A 10,704-nucleotide genomic window follows, 5' to 3' on the forward strand; every position below is an offset into this window, starting at 1 on the left:
CTTGCAGCTTGCTTTCCTATGCTTTGAATTCTGTCTACGCAATTCAGTCTGTTACAAGTCATATACTTCTACACGAAGGCGGTATATTATACCAGTCTGACCCCTGGTCCTCAGTAAACTTGCAACAGTGTATTTACACACACAGTCTGTATCAATTTGTTTTGCTGTGTTCATATGACGGTCCTTGTTTCTTTGAAAAGGTATGCAGTTTCAAATCATCTTTATCTGCAGTGTGTCGTTGTTAGACATGCTGCTTATTGTAGGCCTACAGTCTGTTGCTTTTGTTATTGGACTCCACCTGTGGACTTTGAGGCATTTTGATAAAGTTGACACTAGAGGGCGACATTTTATAAGAAAGTTATGACTAACCATTTTCATTCATGTGTGAACTGTTCTCAACTACAGTATCATGAGTTCGTGTACAGATAGTGAACTAAATTGTGTAAAAATCTAAATGGTAGACTATACGTACTAATGAGAAACGGAGAGATTATTCAGTATTCTTTATTTTCCCAAACATGCAGAGAAGTAACAAAAATACAACCATTTAAATATGACCTAGTAATTTTACATAGAAATACAAATGAGATGCAAAAAAAAAAAAAAAATATGATCAACCTCGGACATAGTCGTTCCGTCATTTAAAATTGCAAAACAAAAGTCAAAGATGAGACAAATAAAGAAATAGGTCCACCTCCCCCTTCTCTTAAACTAAAGAAAGCCTTCAATTGAAAGTGTGTGATTTTAAGGATCATACAATCAGTACAGTATCTACTAGACAAGTGATTAATTACTGATATGTTTCTTTTACAAAGTCAATAGCAAGAGGTTTCTCACCCTAAAACAAAATATGTGAAATGTAATAGAAGCAAAACAAACAAAAACTCAAAGTACATTTTCTTGCTACAGTCTGTAGGATCAAAGGGTTTCTGTTCGGGAAATTACAAGTTGGTATATTCCATTAGTTATCTTCAACTTCCTGGGTGTTAAAACTTCACGTCATGTTGAGGCAATGCAATTCAGGCTTAGGGCTCTGTTCACTGGAACCTGGGAACTTAAAAAAATTTAAGAAAGTTTCAATTGACTCCTTTCTTAAACATGAGTTGCACAAGACATAAAAAAAAATCTTTACAATGTAGTGTAAGTAAATCAGTCAATGACTCAATCATCAGTTTATCATGAAGTCGTCTACAGCGCTCCCATTCCACCCCAGAAAAACAAACTAAATAAGTCAGCCATCTTTAACTGTAACCTAAACCCTCATTAACTAATAGATTGGAACATAGTCAAATGGCATCCTATTCCCTTTATAGTGCACTACTTTAGACCAGGACCCATAGGGCTCTGGTCATAAGTGCACTATATAGAGAATAGGGTGCCAGTTGGGACGTACACATTTACTTTGACAGTAACATAGCAGAGTAGGTAGTGACGGAGTGTCTTGGCTCAGACCACAGGAGAGAAAAAGGAGAGAAAGACAGAAGAGAGAGAGAGGAGTGAGACTCATAGCTCGCTTTGCTTCTTCAGACATCCATTTGATATATACAGAGCGAGAGACTTACAATACATAGAGAGAGAGGGAAAGCGAGATTAGACAGAAACAAGACAGGAGGGGGAAACAGTCGTTCCTCCTACAGAGTTACATGAAGACCACTGACGTTGAGACTCAATAATGTATTTAGACACTGACAGTACCATACAGGTCAGGTTACATTGGTCTACTAGTCCATGGAGGATACACAGGCGTCCTGTCATGGCTGTCTCATACAACCTCTCACACACAGGTACACATGCATGCCAACTCATCACTCATCTCTCTCTCACGCATTCTCTCTCACCCTAGCGTCGCATCACACCCCCTGAACGCTAGGTTAACTGAACAAGTGCCTGTTTCACGGCTGCAACTTCCATTACCGGATCATAATACCATCCATCCATCCTTCAGAGTCTGTGTCCATCCAAACAAGAGACTAACAGAAGAAAAGAATGAGAGCACAGATCCCCTCCTTCCATCTCTCTATCCGGGCGGGTCAACATCCAACAGGTACGTCCGCTATGAAGTCAAACTCATTCTGTCCCAGCCAGAGTTCAGGCAGCTCATTGGCCCGGTCCAACCCCAGCTCTATGACCAACGACATCAGAACCTCTTCATCCACTGGGTCAGAATCTATGATCCCGCCAGATCCACAACTCTGGTTCCCACCTCCACCACCTCCAGGGGTTCCCCCGACCAGCTGCCCAGCCGAGCCCACCGTCGAGCCCCCAAACCCCCTCTGAGGCCCTGAGTTGGGCCCTGAGGCACCAGTGCCTCCAGCCAGACTCTGGTAGTGAGAGTTGAGTTTCTGGAGCTGCATGCTGGCGAGGAGGTGAGGGCCGGTCTGTAGGGTCTGCAGGCAGAAGGGCTGTGGTTTGGAGAGGGATGGAGAGGTGGAGGAGGGAAAGGGGTCATCCCCGGGGGTCTTGGCGGTGACCGTCATCCCAGGGTAGTGGAGCAGGGCAAGGGAGGATGGCAGAGGCTCGCGGTCCTTCATGATGACGTGGGCGGGGCTAGAAAACAGCAGTGAGGTCATCACCTGGGGACACCTGAGAAGGAGGAAGAAACAGTGTTACGATGACGTCAAACGGGGACACACCGCCACACAAGGCAGAAGAGATGACAGGGAGTACTGAAAACATACAGGATTATTCTGTTAACATATGACTTCATAGTGTTTAGAGTAGAGTGATAAGCCTGCTTGGCTTTAAAGTCAACTGCTTCACTAGGCTTTACTGGTAGCCTATTCCAATAGCAGATTGAGACATGGCCCTGCCTGGAATTGGGGGGGGGGGGGGGTCACAAGAAAACAAAAACATCTTCAGGTGGTTCACAGTGCGGAGATATGGCACCTTATTCCCTATATAGTGCCCTACTTTTGACCAGAACAACTGCCCCTGTTCTCTAATGACAGTCAGTCAAAAGTAGTGCACTATATAGGGAATAGGGTGCCATTTTGGATACACACTAAAGTACCATAGAGGCTCAGAGGGGACTGACTGGCAGTTCATAATAAAGGGTTAAAGAAAACAGGAGTTTTGAGACTGAGTCACATGATACCATACATACATGTGCTGATCCCACTGCAAACCCCTTCCCAACACACACACACACTCCTCTGACCCCCTTCCTGCCCCAGCCCATATTTATGGAGAGGGTAATTGCTACAGGCAGGCATGCAGCTGCACTGGACCTACAACACACCAGCATCTCATGAGCCCTGCCATTGACAGCTGTTGGGGATTTATCGCTGTGTGTGTTCATTATTCATTGGCTGATTACTGTCAGGATTGCAAACTGAAATACTGTTCAAATGTATCCTTAGGAAGGGGAGACATTAGGCCTGTTAATACATCCTTATGAAGGGGACACATTAGGCCTGTTAATACATCCTTATGAAGGGGAGACATTAGGCCTGTTAATGCATCCTTATGAAGGGGAGACATTAGGCCTGTTAATACATCCTTATGAAGGGGACACATTAGGCCTGTTAATACATCCTTATGAAGGGGACACATTAGGCCTGTTAATACATCCTTATGAAGGGGACACATTAGGCCTGTTAATACATCCTTATGAAGGGGAGACATTAGGCCTGTTAATACATCCTTATGAAGGGGAGACATTAGGCCTGTTAAAACTGTTAATACATCCTTATGAAGGGGACATGGGCTACGTTTAAATACATCCCTCTTCCTTTCTTCATATACATCATAGAAAGGAGAGACTTATGGTTACAGTTTTTTACAATCTCTCTCACACACCAGAAGTGGTAGTTGAGGCTCTCAGCGAAACCATGTACCTCATCTTCAGAACAAGTCTGCAAAACTGCAAGCACATTATCTGCTTTACACTCAGTTTGCAAATTGTAAAAACAAACATTCTGCAAAACACTAAACACAGTTGTCTACATTAGACACACCATTCAAAACTAACAGGTCTTGTGTTTAGTTTGGAAAACACTGCCAGTCCAAATGCCACACTCATTTACCCATTACCGACACCCAGTGCTTACGTGTGAAAAACACATAGCTAATTTCATCACTTAGAAATCAGAGCTTGAGCACTATAAATAGGCTTCAGGTTGGCTTGGACAACAATGGAGGCCAATTTTGGAGAGAGATTTAGAGGAAGAGGATTGAGAGGGGGAGGAAGACAACAAGCCTCTTTGTTTATCTTCTACTGTATTTGTTTTGTCTCAGGATGAAAATAATGTTTTGTGAAATAAACATTTTATCCCCCCCCCCCTTGTATTTCTGTTTATAGTGTAAATATATACTGAATATGTATACATACTGTATATGTTTGTGCACATACATGTACGTGTGAGTGCTATGACAAACTGCAGTGGACTCCACACTGAACATGCAAAAGACAGTAGGGTTTTACATTTGTAACAGCCGTGTGTAGTTGGCATGTATAAGAGCTAATCATTTGATGGTGTGTGTGTGTGTGTGTGTGTGTAGAGTTGATGCAAAAACACCATTTTGAGAAGAGTTAAAATAGTTTTGAATGAAGTGTTTGGTTTTGCAAGAGATGTGACGTTTTGCATGTGTTTTTTGGGGTTGTGTGTAGAGTCCCGAGAAAAGTAGCAGTAGTCTGAAATCATGTGGAAGCAACTGTCAAAAACTGTAAATGCATTCTCCCTTAAAGGAGACCATGGGCCGCATTCGAATACTTTAAAATGCATCCTCATATCAATGAATACCTCGAGGAAGAATGAGTTTTGTATTGAACAAATCCTATTGAAATGGAAGGTTTCGTTCACTAAACCGTATTTTAACCTAGTGCCAAGATCAAACGGTTTGTTGATTGATCGACAGACAAAAGGCAGGCTATTCAACTAGTATGGGTGGTTTATTCAGCCTATAAACTAATCACACCATGTCAATCACAATACAAGTTACTTGATTACATTAGTCACATCCGCCTCCCTGCAGACGTGGTTCGGACCTGAAAATGAGCATGGAACCCCTCTGCTTCTAGCCAACAACAGCCGTGTCAATTACACAATTACCCTGCGAGCCAATTAGAACGTCAATCGTTCAATACACACACACACACACACACACACACACACACACACCTTGAACATATGGTGAGGCTGAGCACGGCCACTTGTTTTATAGTAATTGAATCAACGCTTCTCTGGGGTGGAGAAAACCACACAGAAACATTTATTGCCAACAGAATACCACTTTGTCAAAGTAACAGACGTTTTGACAAAGCCTCATTTTCTATCAAATGCCCATTTGGTCAAATAGGCTGAATAGTTTACTAAAAAGTCATACTTTTGAGATTCATGTTATGGAGTTGTGTTACGAAATGATCTAAGATGTGCGTAAAAATGCATGTAATTCACCAGTTCAAATGTGAGGCAAATCACAGAAAGTGCTACAAAACAACATTTTAGGCTACATTTTATGGGAAAAGTTATTGGTAGCATTTGGCAAATAAGTTGACAATTTCCCCTATTGCTCTGTGAAATCAAACAATTGTGAATAACTTCCATAAAATGTTTAAAACTGATTAAATTGTAAAATAACATACCCTTTAGAAAGCCACTTTCAACGCAGCTGTAGGTCCGTCTGAGGAAGGCAAAGAATGGTAAAAATTTACAAAAAAAAATCAACTCCAACGGATCGCAGGATAACACCACACCCGTAAATGTTTATCAAAAACTTTGACAATTGTTGTGGTCTATATTTAGTACGGAATCCACCGGTTCCTGTTGAGAGCGAGAACCATAAAGTAAACGGTTGAGTCAATATTGTCCTCGTGCTGCGTCTCTCCTCTCTCTGTGCGAAATAACAGACTGACCCCGGGATAGTTCCCTCACTGTGGTTGTTACTGAATATAAAGTATTATTCTCTCACACACACACACAATCCTCAAGCGAGGCGCGTTTGTGGCGGGACAGCGCTTAAATCACGGCGTGGATTTGTAGAGGAATAGGACTGACGCACCACGGATATCCCACAATAAACGGTTCATTCCAGTATCGGAGGAAACCAGTTTCCGGAGTTTCGGTCATGAAAGCACTCTACGGAGGCAGATGTTTTATATTCTCAAGATCGAGCGCTTTTCTCTACAATCACATATCAAGTTGTATTATTGTCTATTCTATTCTACTCCAAACAGACAAGTCACTGATTATCAATCATGAGAGAACGCACAGCCTCAACAATAACTGTTGATTTAAACGAGAAAAACAATGTTCTCAAGGGGGAACCAAATTAGAAAACCGTGTGGATATGAGCCAATACGCACACACACACGCGCGCACGCGCACGCCTAGCCTATTGCGTAGCCCACCTGGAGAGACCGCTATGCTAACGTCTCATCATTAGGGTAGGCCTATTTCATATCTAAAAGGTCATCTGTTACAACTGGCTATAGGTCAAATAACTCCAAATTATATGCTAAAATAAAACAATGATAGGAGATAGAGACCTAAACATTCCCCAAACCTCGAGGTTACCGTCTCAGCGTTTTTTTTTCATCCGTTTTAGCCTAAATAAATATCATATTTTCATGAATTAATTATTTAGAATATGCCTACGTCTCAATATAGTCAGAGAGAGAAAAGAACTAAACAGGTGAATATTATTTTAGAACGCCACGCGCCTTATTTCCGTTTCCGTTAAAGGCTCACGAGCATCTGTCTTTAGTCCCGTCGGCGCGCGGAGACAGTTAACATGTAGATGAGGCTCGAGCATGATGTATGGAAGTTCGTGGAGTCTTCCCCCGTGGGAAAACAGTATGCAAATGTAATGAACGGTTTTCAAACTCCCCTTCTAACGTAAAACTAGACAAAATGGGCAAACACACAGAACGACCGACGTAAGCGCACATTAACGTCACCTTGAAGTTTTCAAAGAGCCTGCTATGGTATCATGTTAGCAAGCCTCCCATAGAAGTATAGCCTAAGCAAATATAAGTTGATAACACAATAGACATTGTATCGAACCTTTATCACATTTGATCATTTATCTAAAACGTCAACTGATGTCCTATTCAAATAATGATGCCATGCCACTCTGGAGGGAAACGTTATGTTTTGCATAAAATGTCGTTGGGGAGTCCTGATGGAGTCAGTCTCGTCGCCACACGGGACAGGGCAGCCAGGTGTGCTATTCAACAGCATGAATGGAGAACACTGAGAGATGGGAGTTTGATTTCAGGCAGGGGAGGAGAGGAAACGTTATATAGGCTCTGAGAGTTTCTTTAGAGTAAATATTCATTGAAGTGGGTTGATAAACTTGCTTTTTGGATGGCATGGTGCAAGACATTGGTAACTACGCTTTACGCTTTAAGAAGGTTCTCCTAAAAGAAGAAATTTGAGAAGTTCTCAAGAAGTTTCGATACATTTTTTTATTTTTTTATTAAGCAAACAGTTATTTAAAAGGTTCTCCTAAAATATTTTGTGAATCTGGCCCCCTGAAGTTGTCTTGTTTTGGTCTCCTTAAGGGGTGTTTGGGGGAGGAATACTGAACCACACTTCTAAGTTCATTCATTTTCTAGGGTGTTTGTGCAACAGCCGTTTAAGAGAGAAAGCGTTTCAATCAGTTCCATCTTTCCTATTAATCCATAAACACACTAATGACTTTCCCTCGTTTCACATTCACTCGGAGGAAAACCACCAGGCTGACCACGGCATCCGTAGTGTGAGTGGGTGTGTGTGTCCTGGCCATGGTGTTTCAATTAAATCCATAAAGATCACAGACACAACTTTACAACTTCTGTTGCACACATGGAAACCACTTTGATTCACCACTCCTAGGCTACATCTCAAATTGCACCCTATTCCCTTTCTAGTGCACTACCCATAGGGCTCTGGTATAAAGTAGTGCACTACCCATAGGGCTCTGGTATAAAGTAGTGCACTACCCATAGGGCTCTGGTATAAAGTAGTGCACTACCCATAGGGCTCTGGTATAAAGTAGTGCACTACCCATAGGGCTCTGGTATAAAGTAGTGCACTACCCATAGGGCTCTGGTATAAAGTAGTGCACTACCCATAGGGCTCTGGTATAAAGTAGTGCACTACCCATAGGGCTCTGGTATAAAGTAGTGCACTACCCATAGGGCTCTGGTCTAAAGTAGTTCACTACCCATAGGGCTCTGGTATAAAGTAGTGCACTACCCATAGGGCTCTGGTCTAAAGTAGTGCACTACCCATTGGGCTCTGGTATAAAGTAGTGCACTACCCATAGGGCTCTGGTCTAAAGTAGTGCACTACCCATAGGGCTCTGGTCTAAAGTAGTGCACTACCCATAGGGCTCTGGTCTAAAGTAGTTCACTACCCATAGGGCTCTGGTCTAAAGTAGTGCACTACCCATAGGGCTCTGGTCTAAAGTAGTGCACTACCCATAGGGCTCTGGTCTAAAGTAGTTCACTACCCATAGGGATCTGGTATAAAGTAGTGCACTACCCATAGGGCTCTGGTATAAAGTAGTGCACTACCCATAGGGATCTGGTATAAAGTAGTGCACTACCCATAGGGCTCTGGTATAAAGTAGTGCACTACCCATAGGGCTCTGGTATAAAGTAGTGCACTACCCATAGGGCTCTGGTATAAAGTAGTGCACTACCCATAGGGCTCTGGTCTAAAGTAGTGCACTACCCATAGGGCTCTGGTATAAAGTAGTGCACTACCCATAGGGCTCTGGTCTAAAGTAGTGCACTACCCATAGGGCTCTGGTCTAAAGTAGTGCACTACCCATAGGGCTCTGGTCTAAAGTAGTTCACTACCCATAGGGCTCTGGTCTAAAGTAGTGCACTACCCATAGGGCTCTGGTCTAAAGTAGTGCACTACCCATAGGGCTCTGGTCTAAAGTAGTTCACTACCCATAGGGCTCTGGTCTAAAGTAGTGCACTAGATGGAAAGGGGTGCCATTCGGTGCACAGATATCAGTTTGGTGTCAGTTTGTTGTCAGTTTCCTCTTAGGATGTTATTGAAAAAAAAGAAGACTATTTAACATCAACATACTCAGATACAGATTGTATTTTATTATAAAACATGTTATTTACACCACATAAAACAGATTGTATTTTATAATAAAACATGTTATTTACACCACATAATGCAGATTGTATTTTATAATAAAACATGTTATTTACACCATATAAAAGGCAAAAGTGAACTGTAAAAACAAAGTTAAAGTTAAAGTTATACTTTTGTGAAACCAAAGGTAAAGTGATACAAATACATTTTACCCTCCTACAGTTCTTCCAGTTGAATTTAAACATGCAGTTTGAATAGGAACAGGACAGAATACACACCTGAAACACTTCATTAGATAGGAGCTCATATCACTGACACTTCATCTTAACACACAGACTGTACAATATAGGAAAATGCTAGGAATGATCTTCATCTGACACTGAAGTAGTAAAGATCATGTTTAGCACCAAGATCATAACAGATCTGTAGCTCAGTTGGTAGAATCACATTAGTTTGATACCCCTGCTCTATATGGACTGACGATGATCTTTATGCTGAGGACGATCCCTATGCTGAGGATGATCTTTATGCTGAGGATGATCTTTATGCTGAGGATGATCTCTATGCTGAGGATGATCTTTATGCTGAGGATGATCTCTATGCTGAGGATGATCTCTATGCTGAGGATGATCTTCATGCTGAGGATGATCTTTATGCTGAGGATGATCTTCATGCTGAGGATGATCTCTATGCTGAGGATGATCTCTATGCTGAGGATGATCTTCATGCTGAGGATGATCTCTATGCTGAGGATGATCTTCATGCTGAGGATGATCTCTATGCTGAGGATGATCTTTATGCTGAGGATGATCTTTATGCTGAGGATGATCTTTAACTCTGAGGATGATCTCTATGCTGAGGATGATCTTTATGCTGAGGATGATCTTTATGCTGAGGATGATCTCTATGCTGAGGATGATCTTTATGCTGAGGATGATCTTCATGCTGAGGATGATCTCTATGCTGAGGATGATCTTTATGCTGAGGATGATCTTTATGCTGAGGATGATCTTTAACTCTGAGGATGATCTCTATGCTGAGGATGATCTTTATGCTGAGGATGATCTTTATGCTGAGGATGATCTCTATGCTGAGGATGATCTTTATGCTGAGGATGATCTCTATGCTGAGGATGATCTTTAACTCTGAGGATGATCTTTATGCTGAGGATGATCTCTATGCTGAGGATGATCTCAATGCTGAGGATGATCTCAATGCTGAGGATGATCGTTAACTCTGAGGATGATCTTTATGTTGAGGATGATCTTTAACTCTGAGGATGATCTTTATGCTGAGGATGATCTCTATGCTGAGGATGATCTTTAACTCTGAGGATGATCTTTATGCTGAGGACGATCTCTATGTTGAGGATGATCTCTATGCTGAGGATGATCTCAATGCTGAGGATGATCGTTAACTCTGAGGATGATCTTTATGTTGAGGATGATCTCTATGCTGAGGATGATCTTTAACTCTGAGGATGATCTTTATGCTGAGGATGATCTCTATGCTGAGGATGATCTTTAACTCTGAGGATGATCTCTATGCTGAGGCTGATCTTCATGCTGAGGATGATCTTCATGCTGAGGATGATCTTTATGCTGAGGATGATCTCTATGCTGAGGATGATCTTTATGATGAGGACGATTTTTAACTCTGAAGA

At 42.0% G+C, this 10,704-nt stretch overlaps 1 protein-coding gene across 1 annotated transcript; it reads right to left on the reverse strand.

Moving 5' to 3' along the window:
* Positions 1-488: 488 nt before the first annotated feature.
* Positions 489-5,950, reverse strand: LOC106578079 (cbp/p300-interacting transactivator 1). The gene is made up of 2 exons (XM_014156660.2): positions 5,585-5,950; positions 489-2,583 (listed from the first exon to the last, which is right to left on the reverse strand). The coding sequence occupies exon 2, from the start codon at positions 2,568-2,570 to the stop codon at positions 2,031-2,033; it is 540 nt and encodes a 179-aa protein (XP_014012135.2). The 5' UTR covers positions 2,571-2,583; positions 5,585-5,950; the 3' UTR covers positions 489-2,030.
* Positions 5,951-10,704: the final 4,754 nt, after the last annotated feature.

This window comes from Salmo salar, chromosome ssa18, assembly GCF_905237065.1.
Source record: "Salmo salar chromosome ssa18, Ssal_v3.1, whole genome shotgun sequence".
Taxonomy (NCBI): domain Eukaryota; kingdom Metazoa; phylum Chordata; class Actinopteri; order Salmoniformes; family Salmonidae; genus Salmo; species Salmo salar.